The sequence below is a fragment of the Marmota monax genome, unplaced genomic scaffold, assembly GCF_021218885.2.
Source record: "Marmota monax isolate L192 unplaced genomic scaffold, Marmota_monax_Labrador192_F-V1.1 WCK01_AAM20220418_F8-fsc00048, whole genome shotgun sequence".
NCBI lineage: Eukaryota > Metazoa > Chordata > Mammalia > Rodentia > Sciuridae > Marmota > Marmota monax.
In genome coordinates, this window is record NW_026694895.1 from 8,300,375 (window position 1) to 8,315,878 (window position 15,504).

Sequence of the window (15,504 nt, forward strand, 5' to 3'; positions counted from 1 at the left end):
ATGGCTGTAGACAGGATGCACATTCCTAAGCCTTCACTATCACAGATTCTGATTCTACATATCTATGGGGGTGATGTATATTTTCACCAGCCCCACTGGTGCCAACCCCTTTCCAACCTCCTGGTCAATCTCATCTAAGAATCTGTAACAGTACTTCTCAAACTTCACTGTGTAAAGGAGGCCCTGGGGGTCTTGTTAAAATACAGATTCTGAAACAGTAATTTGGGGATAGGCTCAGAGATTCTGCATTTCTATCAAGCTCCTGGGTAAATTTATAGGCACCTTTATATTGCTGTTTTAAACTTAAGTTTGTCCATTTCTTTTAATGTAGCTAGATCATTACAGGCTGAATCTCTGAGTTTACAAAAATGTGACTGATTGATGGTTCTTGCTCAGTGGTTAAAGAGATTTTCCGTAACTCTCCTCCTGTTCTCTACTCTGTCCATATACTTATAGTCCTAAAGGATATTCTTAAGAAGTAGCTGGGAACAGTCTGTTATGCCCCTGATGGGAGTCCTACCTAAACCTATGCTTGTTCCTCTCTAGGCCAATCCATGTTCTGGGACCAAACAGAAAGGCCCAGGGCAGTAGCATCCCATGAATTCTATGAAAAAAAAAAAAATATATATATATATATATATATATATATATATATATATGAAAGCTCCTCATTGCATTATCACCTACCCATAAGAAAGGAGTTCGGTTATGACAACAAGCTTGCTGAGAGACATTTTATTACATGGATTATCTATATAATTCTCAAAGTATCCATAAAGTAGATTATATTATTGTTCCTATTTAATTATGAGGAAAAAGATATAGAGAAAAGCAGGTAGGTAATATTCAATATCTAATATCTCAATTAAAGCCTCGTTTTAGACTGTATGAGTCATATTCAAACTAAAAAAAAAAAATTTGAATCCAGGGCTCCACTTCCCTTGTGTCCCAGAGGCATAACATTCACTCTACCTTTTCTCTGTAATGTACACGTGTTGACATCCAGCAATGAATGGCTACAAAATACAAGAGGTTTCCAGGACAACCTAGGTTTTCTGTAAATTGCCAGAGTGTCTGCCTGTCATAATGGATAAAATACTACAGAGCTACCAGAGCATCCATGCAGACAACTTCAAAGAAGTATTCTCAACAGCTGAGTTCTGTGACCGAGTCAAAGAACAAAATTAACCACATACTTTTCTTTTGCCCACACCCTTTTTATTCTTATTACTCTTCCTTTACATGTTACTTTACTTCAAACAAATAATAGCTTTATGAAACCTTTTTAAAAATAACACAGAAAACTGTCTCCAAATTTCTACTACACTTTAGATATGCTTAGTTGAGCAGAAAATATTCCCTTTTGTCTCTTATGGTTTTATAATACTATTGTCTTTATAGAAATAGCAGGCTGAGATATACAATCATCTTTCCAGGTTGAGCACTCAGTGTTGAGTATGTATTCCTTAATTTGCTTAAGTATGCATTCTTTATTGTTGAGAATCAGTGCTATCTAGAATAAAAAGGAGGCCATGTGTTTATCAGAAGGCATTAGAAGGCATTAATGCAGGCAGCTGTGAGACTGAGATGAGAAAGAAAACCCTAAGGATTACATATTAGCTTCTGAATAATCTCATAATCTGGGACTTTGATCAACCTTTATAATTCTAGGAAGGCTCTGTTTTTCCTGTGAATATGAAGACCAAACCAAAAGGGAATGAAAGCAGGAGAACAAGTAGATAAGGAAAATTGGAATAACAGTTGAGAGACAGCTACATAGAGACAGCTCTCTCTGTTTCATTTCACGGTATGAACAGAGAGTTGGGAGCCACACAAATACAAGTTTGAATCTCATAATCTCGCATCTATCACTGCATGTAACTCTATGGTATCAGGTAGTTTATTTCGCATCTGAATATCACTAAATTTCTTTATTTATGAATTGTAGAAACTACTACTTACCTGGCAGAGTTGTTGGGAAGATAAATGATAGGCAAGTATGGAGCCTGGAAATAGAACCACAAAGAACAGCAGTTATTAATGATTCTGACCACCACTTCTTCATACGTTCAGCTTTCAAAACATATTTATTGATCACTTCTCTGTGGCAGAAATAGAGTGAAGGTCCAGAAACAGTGAAAAAAGAGAAAAAAAAATCTCTGTCTCAAGAGGTTTATGCAACATCCTTTGAAAACCACAGTAAATAAAATCCATCCCCCACTGCTCCATCAAAACTCCTTCAGCAAAGTCACCACTGCCCTGTCAATCAAATATGATGGATTCTTTTGTTATTAGATGAACTTCCTCCTGTTCCATCTAATAACATTGTGCAATTACTTTCTGATGTCTAGAGTTCTGTTCTATGATGATTTTATTCTACTTTCTGATGAAAATTTTCTACCTCTGTCACTAGTTTTTTCTTCTGCTAACCCTTTGATATTTCCTAGAGTTCTAATTTTTGCCATCTTCCTTTCAGATGCTTCACAAGTGGCCCTTGATCTTTTCATAGACATGGACTCCTTTAAGAATCTAAAGAAACTATGCACCTTCTCCCTAGGGCGGGGAAATGGATCTTCTTATAAATTATACAAAAATGTACATACATTTTTTGGAGTTTCATAAACTTTCTTCTAACTTCCCAAAGCCTATTCCCAAAAGCCTAGTTCTCCAACTCAAGGGGTTCCTGTGCCTTAACATGTCAATGAGCCTGGAATCTCTATCTCCTACATAATTTCCTTAGCAATAGTTAGGCTTTCAAACAACTAACTGGACAATTCCACATGAATGTCCTTCAGTCATCTTAAAATATCCCACATGAAAAATTGTGCTGTATATGTGTACTATGAATTACAATGCATTCTGCTGCTATGTATAATAAAATTAGAATAAATAAGTAAATTTTTAAAAATATCCCACACCAATCTCATTATCTTTCCCCTTAAAACTATTCTTCTCCTGGGAGGCAATATCCTATGAGAAAGGGAACGTTAACTTAAAACCAAACAGACCTAGATTTAAATGTAACCGTGGAAACTTGAGTAAGATACTTAACCTCTTTGGGCTTTGATGTTTTTATTTATAGCAGGAGAATAATATTATCTCCATTTTCTGCATTGTTTGTAGAAATAAAGTAGCTAGAGAAAAATACCCATCCAAGTGCCTGCCACAAAGCTTATATTCCACAAATATTAACATTACTGATTTTCAGTCTCAATAAAAGCACTTCCAAGTCAGGCATAATGGTGCACACCTGTAATCCAGGCTACCTTAGGATGTAGCTCAGCAAGATATGATAGGTTGCCTAGCATGTGCAAGGCCCTGGTCAATACACAGTTAATATAAAACCGAACAGAACACAAGCGAAAAACTCCATTCATCAAGTGTCTCACGCCAAAAATTTAGGGATAATCTTCAACTTGTCCCCTTTTCCTCTTTTATAACCAAATGGATGGCTATGCTGTGTTGATTTCCCACCTTTCCCCAGCCCTTAGTTGGGACTCTTGTGTTCTTTCTCATGGAGACCACAATTTCTCCTGCCCCATTGGTCCAATTCAGTCCCACACCTTCCCAAATCTGTGCTCTGTACTGCAGCCAGATGATCTTCCCAAGACACAAATCTGATAATTTCATGACTCTGCTTAAATCTACCCACTGCTTCTCAGTGCTTCCAGTATTACATGTACCTTACAATGGCATTGAAAGCTGATAATGATTTCCCCAAATCTACCTTTCAATTCAATTTCTCAAACTAGTTTTGCATTTCCCAGACACCCATAGTGTTTTGGATTCTGTACTTCTATTCCTGCTGCCTCTGTTGCCTGAAATGTCCTCAGTTCTACGTCTCTCCTTGACACTTAGGCAAACACCTATTCATTGTCAAAGCACAAATATTACCTCTACTGTGAAGTTATTCCTGACAGTGATCCCCCTGCTGTATTGTTGATCACTGCCTCTTTTTTTCTCTTACTTCTCTGTGACAGATGATTTTCTATCACAGCAAAGATGAATAATATGTGATTCCTGGTCTCAAAAAGCTTACAAACATCATTCAACCAGAAATCTTATTATGTAACGACAAATAGGAAAAGGAATTATGAAGCACAAAATCATGAGTTGTAAATAACTGCAACATTGAGCTCAGTGGTCCCTTCTCTAAAGGCTTCTATGCTGTATTCTACTGCAGTGTGTGTGTGTGTGTGTGTGTGTGTGTTGCTGTTGTTATTATATAAGTATAGCTACAAAACTCATTTCACAAAAACTCTGATATAGACACAATTATTATGCTGTTCATAAATGAGAAAATTAAAGCATGAAGGGTCTAAGTAATTTGCCCATATGACTCCACTAAAAATACCAGATTCAAGACTCCTCTCCAGCCTGTTTTGTTTCACTTTTACCTACATATCTAGGGTGCTGCCCTTCTAGAATAGCATCAGTGGAGGTGGTAGAGGTATTCGTATTAAAAAGATAATCCAGAATTCTCTCCTTAAGTCTAGAATGTCTACTTTAAAATTTAATTTCATGTCACTAATACTTACAGGGTAAAGGTCCCAAATTGCCAACTTCTTTGGAGCTTTTCTGCACTCTCCATCCCTGAGGGACTTGACATCCAGATTGTAACTGGAGACCAGAAGCCCCAATAAAGAGAGCTCTCACCTCTTTCTTATTTTTCTTGCTTACATCTGGCATTTTCTCTGAGAAATATGCAATTCTCCTTCAACATCAAATCTCATCTTGAATCTGATGAATTCAGCCATTATCCCAATTTTAGAGACACAAATTTCTAATATTAAAAAGCAACAATTGGGGCTAGGGTTGTGGCTCACTGGCGGAGTACTTGCCTGACACATGTGAAGCACTAGGTTCAATGCTCAGCACCACATAAAAAATAAAATAAAGTTCTAAAAAATAAAAAGCAACAATTAAAAAATACAATTCAAAATGAGGAATTTTTATTTTCCATCCCAATACTGACCAGCTGTCTTGCACTATGGACAGCAAAAAGAAAATAAATATTCAGCTTGAGGAGTCTGGGCCAAGGACAATTTCCTAGTAGTCAGTGGTTTTGAGATGTCAGATGATGTTTCCCAGGGAAGTCATGGAATCTCCTTCCATGGATATCCTTAGCTAAGATATTTTAAGACATTGTGCTTAGTCTTGGATTGAGTATTCATTGATATGAACAGCTGCAGGGTGTCAGATGGCATGCAATTTGTGAAGACCATTAATTGGGACACTAATTGTAGTAATTGGACAAAAGTAGAAAAAGTTTGCTCCATGTTTCCAAAAGAGAAGAGTACTTGTTAAATTAATTATACTTATGATTGTGGGGAAAATGCTCAAATTACCTAATAGTACTCTTTTCAAATATCTTATAAAAATATAATTGCCAATGATTGTTTTCCTAGGTATTACCCAACTGATTTAGGAACATGTCCACAGAAAAACCCTGCACACAAATCCTTTAAAGCAGATTACTCGTAATCATCAAAAATTGGAAGAAAGCAAAGTATTCAGTTTGTACATTAAAATACTATTCAGAGGTTAAAAAATACAGGAATGAGCTATCAAATCACATACACAAGAATGAAGGCTAAATGAAAGAAATCAGTCTGAAAATGGTACTTATTATATAGTGCCATTTCTATGACATTCTGGAAAAGTTGAAACCATAGAGATGGTAAACAGATCAGTGGTTGTTAGGCATTTGAAGAGGTGAGAGGGTTTAGTACATGAAGCATAATGGACTTTTTTTTTTCAGAGTGGAAAAAACATTCCATAAGTATATGGAATGAAGTATACATGACAACATGTCATTTACATATGAATAATGTTATGTACATATACACACAACACGATATATGCATTTGTCAAAACTCCTAGAATTTTACAGCACAAAGAGAACTTTAATAGATGAAGATTTTTAAAGAAATCATAGGAGCTCAAAGAATCCCAGGATAGAATGCAGACTAATATAAAGCAAAACACTTTATATTACAAACGTATAAAATAACCTCATTGAAAAAGGTGGGATTGCTGACCTGAATAAATATGGAAATGAGTGGAGTCTGTTAAGACAAAAGGCAAAAAAGTATACATAAGTATTGGACTCTAGCTGTTAAATCTGTTTCCCATAGGCATACCTGGTAACAATTCTGAACCCACTATACGTGTACATGGAGAGTTAACAGTTCTGAACTCACTATACATGTAAACAGGAATTGAACAATTAATTAAATAGATGACAGACAATGAGAGCCGAGTTTCTCACACTGGAGTGCAAAGTTACAGATGAGCAGAGGGAGGAGACGAGCATGATCCATGTGGTGCTGGATTAAAGCTGGAGATATCAGCATGAACTCTTGTTTAGCTGACAAAGAAACAGATGGATACATATATAATTGTTTATAGATACCTGCATTTACTCAGGTTAATTTACATACATATATCTCCTTGCTCTGCAACTGAAAAGGCCTAGAAGCAACAATATTCAAAATGTCCAACTCTTGATTTCTAATGTCATTTTCCATTAAAGGGCCCATGGCTCCTTGGGAAAGTGATGATTCTAGGATTAGATCAGGGGAACATACTAGATGATCCTGGAGCATCTTGTAGTGCCAGAAACTAAGGAAGTGTTCATGGAAAACAAAACACAAAAAAACTTCAAGGGTATGTCAAAAAGGCAGAGGTGTCAACTAAAAGAAATTCCAATGATCAAAACAGGAAAAACAACAAAATACTATTGGATCACAACCCCAAATGTAAAACATCCATAACTACATTCTAATATGAATGGCTGAATACACAAACAAATGGGGCAGAACAGAAGATCTTCCATGCAGAAGAACTGCAAATAATTTATGAAGATAGTTTACTATTAAAGAGATGAAGCACAACTTCTCACTCCTACAATTTGAGCTGCACATAGTGACATGCTTCCAAAGGAAAAGAATAACTTCACAGTTGAAAAATCTGGCAAACACTACCTTAGCAAGGTGATAAAGATTAGCATCAATAGTGAAAAATCATATGTACTCTTGATGTGATGTGTTAAGGAGGGTACTTTACCTCTTTATCCCCCAAGTCCTATAACTCCAATCAATACATAAGAAAAAACATCAGGCAAACTCCAACTGTGGGATATTCAACAAAATGTCTTATGGAGAATGAAGGGAAGGGAGGGAGGATGAGAAAAGGAAAGACAATGGATATAACTTTCCTATGTACATATACCACAGTGAATCTCACAATCGGGTACACCCATAAGAAATTAATTTTAAAAAATAACTATGGGTAAATGGCAGAAAGATCAATCAAGGGAAAGGAGCAGGGGGTGGGGAGTAGAAAGGAAAAGGAGAGGTGCTGGATTAAGAATTAGAACAAGATATTTTCCATGCTTGTACAAGTACGTCAAAATGGATTCTACTATCATGTATTATAAAAAAAAAAAAGTGCTTTGTTAGTATGCCTCAAAACTATCAAGGTTACAAAAGCAAACCAACTCTGTGAAACTGTCACTGCCTGGAAGAGTCTGAGGAGACACGGTGACTAAATGTGATGTGGTACTCAGAATTCTGATACACAAACAGACAATAAGTCAAAAATTAAGAAATATGAAAAAAAATTTGTGCTTTAGTTACTATTTTTAAAAAATGCATTAACATAAATTAAAAGGATATGCTATTTATAAATAAATCATTGGATACGTATTTACCGAGCCTGTAGTGAAAGTGGCACTGTAGTAGAAGTGGGGAAATAAAAAGAAAAAGTGCCCTGTGCTTAAAAGAAAAATATTCGTGAAAAATACATAATTATACAAAGAACAGAAGACTGTATATTCTGGAGTCAGTAAGAAAAGCTGAGAGTGGGAGGAATCTATCAAATAAAACAAAAATCAATGAACGAAGGGAAAACTCCGGCCTAACACTGCCTGGAGCCCTCCTTGCTAACTCCCAGCTGACACCTCCCGGCTTTGGTCCACCCTTGTTGTCAGCCCAGGCTCAGCCAATCGAAGGTCGGCTCTGGTAGGCCTACGTGACACGCGTGCGCATCATCGGTTCGACGATCCTTTGCATCGATGCACTTGGAAGCAACTTAGTTGGCCTGGTCGTGACCAAAGTAGCCGCTACCCTCATCGCCTTCGCCGCAGCCATTTTGACGGTGCGAAGAGTCAGAATCTGGGACCGCTGGAGGCGGGTGGTGATTGGTACGGATGGTTTCCGCCCGCCTTAGCCCCTCCAAACTCGCCAATCTTGGGCCCAGACTTCTCGGTATTGCCCTGATTACGGAGATCCCCTGTCTTCCTATCACCGCCCCTTCCTCTTCCGCGCAGCCCGAGCCTCCTTTCGGAGCTGTTGCCAAACAGCCCTGATCCGTGTTAAAACATCTGCGTGGACCCCGGCGCTCTGAAGGCTGGCCGTCCCACCTCCCCGGGTCGGGTGGGTTTTCCGCCGGCACACGTGTGCCCGGGGACACTCGGAGCCGCCACCTCCTGGGGTCGGCGGGGGGAGTCTGGCCTCGGGGGTGAGGGGCAGCTCGGAGGTCATCCTGCCGAGGGGGAGGGACTCAGCACGCTATAGGGGACGTTCCGGAGCGGTCCCTCAGAGTTCTGTCTGTCACTAGCCTGTTTTGTTTTGTCCTTTCCCAGGAATACTTTGCGAAGGAGAAGATTTTGTGTCTTTCTTCTCCACTGGAAATGGCCAATGTGAGTAGTCTTAAAAGTCAGTTGAACTTGTTAGGAATCAGACGGATTTCATTATGAGGGCTTTGACGTCATGATGTTAGTGTATCAAAAATGTCAGGAGAAGCAAGGGGCTATGAAATTATGTTGTGATCCTTTTAAGGTAGTTTGAACACAAATATTCTTTTAATATGCATGTACTTATCTCTCCAATTTTATTTTTCTAGACAGAAAATTTTAAAACCCAATATTTTAAAGACATTATTCCAGTAAGTATTTAGAATTTATATAAAGCCCCTTTTTATTTCTGGTTAGCAAAACTGAAGGATTTGTAGCCGTTGCAATATAGGAAGTGGCCTTCCAGATTCTACAAAATGAAATCAAAAGGTATTCATTCACATCAGCATTGACTCTTAAGTACCCTGTGATTAATTATACACATCCAAGAATGAGGGTGTATTTCAGTGAGGGAGTGCTTGCCTAGTCTGTGAAAAAAGAAAAAGAAAAAAAGTTATACACATCCTACTTTACCTTAGAGAATTCATATAATATGGACATAAGACATATGAAAACAGCTACAATAAAAGTAGTACATAATCTTTTTTTAAAACTTTGAAAAGGTACAATGCACATTCAGAGTTTTGTGCAGAAGGAAAAGTAGGGTTTGGAGACTACTGTGAAAAGCATTTGAGATTTGAAAACTGAATAAAATCTGATAATTAAGATATGGGTGGGAAGAACGGAAGTTGTTCAAAGAACACTACTCATTGCTCCTTTCAAAAATTAAATCATTTCCACCTGCTGATCACTAGAAGGTAAGGTTGAATTCTGAGGTTGGGACCAAATAGTAGGGAACCCTGAATGAAGCCATATTCCGTAAATTGTGGTGACTTAATCAGACCTGAATGTTAGAAAGATGGATGGGCAACAGCAGAGATATTATTCTTGCAATTAGTAAGTGCAAATGTGTGGCTACACAGTCAAATCATAAGAGTAGTCTAACAATTTGGGCTTAATTTTAACATGAATTTTTGCCTACCCATAATCTGTACAGAACGGAACGTTGTAAAAGGTGTATATGGTACTTTGAAAAGAGGGAAATTAATGTAAGTATAATATTAATATCTGACCTTTATTTTGGCTTACATGAATATAAATTAGTTCAGTAGGGCAAATAGTTTAGGTTATTTTTTAGAATGAAATTTATACTAAAAAATTTTAGTATTTAAATTGTTTAAAATTTTTGTATTAATTTATATGCATTGTAAACTCTGAATGGATGTTAGTAATGAAATATGCATGTCTTTGACAGTTTAGTTAACATTCCAATTGAGAGTTATATCAATGCTTCAGAGTCTAGCAAACTGATATTATAACTCTTTTTAAAATATACCTTTTGTGATGTTATGCTTTTTATCTAAAAAATTACAGATTTTATTAAAATTTCATATATGGTAGGATACTTGTTGAAGAAATACATACCTGCTTTTCATAAAAATAGAGCAGTCCTGAATTCACGTAGCCCAATGGCATTAGTTAGCAACAAATTGCTATAGCTACCAGAAGGCTGCTTCTTTATATCAGAAAGGCATATTTCAAGTTTGTCTAGTTTCTGAAGCATGGACATTTTGACGCTTAATATGTATGCTAACTGATTTCCATTAAACTAAGAATTTTTAGTGATGGGTTTTTTACTATTAAAGGGCCAAATCATATATATTTTAAGTTTTGTGGGCCGTATACTCTTGGTTACAGCTACTTCACTCTGCCATTATGGTGCAAAAGCAGTTAGACACAATGAATAAGTGAATGGGTATGTATGTATTAAAATAAAACTTTGTTTACCAAAGCAATAGGCTGTACTTGTGAATAATTTGCCAACTCTTGCATTAATTCATTGTGACTCAGATATTTTTGCTAAAAGTGTATGCATAGAAGATATTTATATATTCACCCATTATATCTGATTTCAATGTCTAGGAAATGAATATAAGATCAGAAAATGTACCGCAAAGATTTATGCTAAAATGAAGGAAATTGGACATTGCCATCCAATCAAAAGAGACTGGCTTGGGCAATAATTACCACTATTTATTTATTTATTTACTTACTTACTTACTTATTTATATATTTTGGTACCTAGGTTTGAACCCAGGGGCACTTAACCAATGAGCACCTCCTCAGCCCTTTTTCATTTTTTATTTTGAGATGGGGCCTTGCTAAGTTGCTAGCTTTGAACTTGCAGTCCTTCTGCCTCAGCCTCCCAAGCCGTTGGGATTACAGGTGTGTGCTGCTGTGCCTGACAATTACCACAATTTATAAAATAAGAATACTATTAGAAAGGAAACAGATTTTGGTCCAAGGAGAGGTTTGGAAATTTCTGTATCTTAAGGATATAAGAATCTTACTTTTGCCACCTTTGTAGTGTTGTCTTTAAATGAAGTATCTTTTATGAGTTTCCTTTCTTTCATGACACAATTGAATTCTGGCCTTTATTGGAAAAGACATATACTTTTCTTTGAATTATTACTTGTTTTTTTTTTTTTGTCTTAATATTTGTATTGTCAACCTAAAATGAATGGGATATACAAAGGCTTTCCAAAGAAAAATAGTTTATTTTATTTGGGAGTAAGAAAGTGATTGAAATCCAGAACACACATACCTTGACAGACAGTGGGAATACACAGAAAGACAAGGGTTTTTAAAAGTAAAATGAGGAAGGTTCCATAGTTATTTTCAAATAATTATCCTTGGTCACAAGGATCAGTAACAGAGGTACTAAGTCCAAGTTTGAATGGGTGGGCAGTTGTTGAGTAGACAATATTATAAAGTTTTTTATATACAAGCTGTGGTAGCCTTGTGTCGATTGTGGTTTGGGCAATCTTTTGTGATGGTTTCTGTTATCAGGCATACATGCGTGAAGATGCCCTCCCCTCCCCAACCAGGGTTTTTCTGTCTTCATTTTATTAGAGTTCAACATAAATGACAGCTTTGATTCTGACAACTGACAGTATTTTATTTTTTAAATTATATATGTATTTTAATGCTTGTTTCATAGTAGGTTTCAACAGAAGTGGAATAAATTTTGGCTTTAAAAGATGTATTGCAGTATGAAAACTTGGCAGAAATTATAACATTTATATCTAGAATAAATAGTCCTATTTTTCCTGCCATCTTAGGTGCTCTGTAACAGAGCCAGACTGGTTTCCTATCTCCCGGGATTTTGCTCTTTAGTTAAAAGAGTTGTCAATCCAAAAGCCTTTTCAACTGCAGGATCGTCAGGTTCAGATGAATCTCATGTGGCCACTGCCCCTCCAGATATATGTAAGTAGATGTTATTTTTGCTTCACTTATAATCATTTCAAAATATTTGAGTTGCATTTCCTCTAATATTTCTTCTTCTGATTTAGGAAGCTGTGTTTATTCCATTTAAAATAAGTCAGAGCTCTGGCTAAATATTTATTATCCAGAAAGATACAATATTAAAGAATGAATATAGATGCTCCTTATCTTATGGTGCGATTAAATCCCAGTTAACCCTGCAAAAATTGAAGACATGAGAGGTCAAAAATGCATTTAATATACCTTTTAGAATACAGAGTGTTGTAGGGTATGGGATATTTGCAGTGATCACGTGGGCTTAACTAGAAACTGTGTCTCACTGTCCAGCATTGAGAGAGATTATGGTAAAGCATGTTTCTAGGAAAAAGTTTGGTGCATATTCAGCAAAGGAAACAAATTAGAAATGTGAAGCGAGAACCTACAGAATGGCAGAAAATCTTTGCTAACTACTCTTCTGATAAAGGATTAATATGTTTAATATATAAAGAACTCAAAAAAGTAACACCAGAAAATCAAATATTTCAATAAATAAATGGGCAAATGAATTAAACAGATACTTGACAAAAGAAGAAATACAGATGACCACCAGATATGTGAAAAAATGTTCAATACCATTAGCAGTTAGGGAAATGCAAACCAAAACTACAATGAGATATCCTCTCACACCAGTCGGATTCTTTTAATATAGCTGACTTCTTGTAAAGTGTATATTCAATCAGTAATTTATGCTGTCTACAAAGTCTGCTGCTTCTATTTTGCACACCACTAAAATATTTTAATCATGTTGCTCTCATGATAAGCCATGATTAACTCTTATTACTCTCAGCTAGAGTTCCCAGACTGTAAGAGTTCAAGTTTTTTTGAAAAAAGTGTTCTGTTATTAAGTAAGTTTGAGAAAAATGCCATATACATGCCTTATTTGTGTTTTGAAAGTTTATAATGCACACTTAACCTATTGTGTGCTGAAAGTATTATTCATGGAATTCTTCTTTTCTTGAAACATGTGGTGAGTGTAATGTAATTTAAGTTCATTTGGGTCTTCAAAGCCTTCCATCCTGCATTGCTTTTCCTTTGTAACTTCATCTTTGACTATTACCCAGTTTATATTACTGGAAAACTTAACTGTGTGTGTATTACAAATGAAATATTTGTCATTCAGATTATATAAGCGGCTGGTATCCTGAAAAATTTTCCCCTAGATTAATAGAAAAAAATACAACCCAGTAGAAAAAACAAAAATAAAACAGGATAATCAAAACAGGCCTTTCTCAGAAGAGAAATCCTAAGTGATCAGTAAACATTAAAATATGCTCAAATCCTATTAATATAGAACATTTATTTTTTCTGAAGAGAATTTGACACTGGTAGACCTGATTGTTCTTTAAAACCAATCACATTCAAAACTTTATCTTAGGAACTAACCAGTCAATTACTAGTGGCTATCTACAGCCTTCTTACTTACAAGTAATTAGAAACCATACAAGTATCTGTTATTGCAGTATTTGTAGTCTGTATTAATTCAGGTAGCTGATAAACAGAATTATGTTACATAATGCTCAATTTTTTTGCCCCAGTCCATTAGTGTTTTGTGCCACTTAGTAATGGCAGCTGAATGCCCCTTCCTAAGGAAGACCATTTTTAAGTTTGGTGTCCTTCCTTTTAGGTCTTTTTCTCATTGTTTAAAAATAGGAATATAAGGAAGTCAAATAAATACTGTTATTAATGCTATCCTTTGACTTAGCTTTTCTTTTAAAGATATATGTCCTGGACATCATTCTGTGTTGGTACATGAAAGTTTACTTGTATTCTTTTTAATGACTATCAAATATCTCATGTATTAATTAGAGTACTTTATTGAATTTTTCCCCTAATAATGGAGTTGCCTGTGAGCCGTCAGCTAGTTACTTTAATTTGTATAAACCACATGAAACTAATTTATGTTCATACAAGAAAGCAGATTTCAGATATCTATTTGTAGGCAAAAAAATACAATAGTAAGAACATTCTTTCAGTATGCAAATGTTCTTGACTGCTAAGAAGGAAATTATGTGTTTTGTTTCTCCTCTTCAGGCTCTAGAACAGTGTGGCCTGATGAAACTATGGGACCATTTGGACCTCAGGATCAGAGATTCCAGCTTCCTGGGAACATAGGTTTTGATTGTCACCTCAATGGGACTGCATCACAGAAGAAAAACCAGGTTCATAAAACTTTGCCTGATGTTCTGGCAGAACCTTTATCAACTGAAAGACATGAATTTGTGATGGCACAGTATGTGAATGAATTTCAGGTAAATTGCTAATATCATTGTTTTTCTAATTATTAATGCAATACTTTTTCTTAATCTGAGCATGTCACTTTTACATTGAAAAGTTTTTTTAAAAAAACTTGATCCTAGGATCCTAGTATATATAATAACAACATAAACAGTCCTTAAAAAAAAGCAAAAAAAAAAAAAAAACTTGACATTGTCCAAGCTATACAGTGTTTGCAGTATAATTTTTTATATAATTTTAGGTTACAATCTGTTGTAGGTAATTAAGTCTTCAAAAATATGCTTTTTAATAACTATTTCCAATATAGATGATTTAATTATGTCTTTGTCACTGAAAATTTAGGTTACCTGTTTTTCACTTTTTAAAAATGGCAATTATAATCTGAGTATGCACTTAATTCTAACCAACTTAATACTTCACTAGCCACTCTTAAAAGCTAAAGAAAATTTTGAGGTCTCTGAAATTGTTTACAGTATGTTAAAAAGAAAGGATTCTATGTTTGTGTGTGTGTGTGTGTGTGTGTGTGTTTTAAATGATTTCTGAGGGTTTTTGAGTTTGTTGTTGTTTTTAGTTTTGTTGAAATACTTTAAACTGACATTGCATCATTGCTCATTCAAGGAAAAGTAACATGCAGTTCAGAATTTTGGTCAAGCCCCTAACACTTTATCTTTTTTCACATTTCTGCATCATTTCAGGCAGAGTGCTTGACCAAATCTGTATTATCAGGAACAGCCTTCCCTGTCATATGTTATTATAAGTTATATATCAGATGACCTGACATTGGGACACGGTTGACCTCCCCTACCCTTGTATCTCAGATAATTCCTTCTCAGTCTTCTTGGTTCTTCTTTCCTCCTCTGCCTACTAATTAAGTGATTTTTTTCCTACATAGTTGCTTCATCCTCATTTAAATTATTCCTTGTTCACATAATCCCTTGGCTTTCTCCACAGGCTAGGTTTTTATAATCCCTAACTCACGATTTCTATTTCTCACATTTCTGGCTCTACATTTTCATTTATCTACCAAACATCCCAGATTTTGCATGGTGAATGAGAAAGGCATATTTTATTTTAAATGAAAGTATATCGTAGTTGACATACAGAGAAAGAGGAAGTAGTGGGAAATAAGAAGGAAAAGGTAAGATGTCAAAATTGTAAAAGGTCATTCAAGCTACATTAAGAAATGAAGAAGTCCACCAATACTATTA

General features: G+C 35.7%; 1 protein-coding gene across 6 annotated transcripts in view; it reads left to right on the forward strand.

The window, feature by feature from the left end:
- Positions 1 to 8,114: 8,114 nt before the first annotated feature.
- Mmadhc (metabolism of cobalamin associated D) overlaps positions 8,115 to 15,504 on the forward strand; it is a 77,624-nt gene continuing 70,234 nt past the window's right edge. Inside the window, exons 1-5 of one of the 6 annotated variants that reach the window (XM_046426890.2) lie at positions 8,125 to 8,270; positions 8,648 to 8,704; positions 8,908 to 8,949; positions 11,860 to 12,004; positions 14,093 to 14,310. In XM_046426890.2, the coding sequence (XP_046282846.1) occupies positions 8,696 to 8,704; positions 8,908 to 8,949; positions 11,860 to 12,004; positions 14,093 to 14,310 (414 nt within the window). In that variant the 5' untranslated portion in view covers positions 8,125 to 8,270; positions 8,648 to 8,695. The other 5 variants (XM_058573502.1, XM_046426886.2, XM_046426889.2 and 2 more) reach the window with 5 other exon arrangements.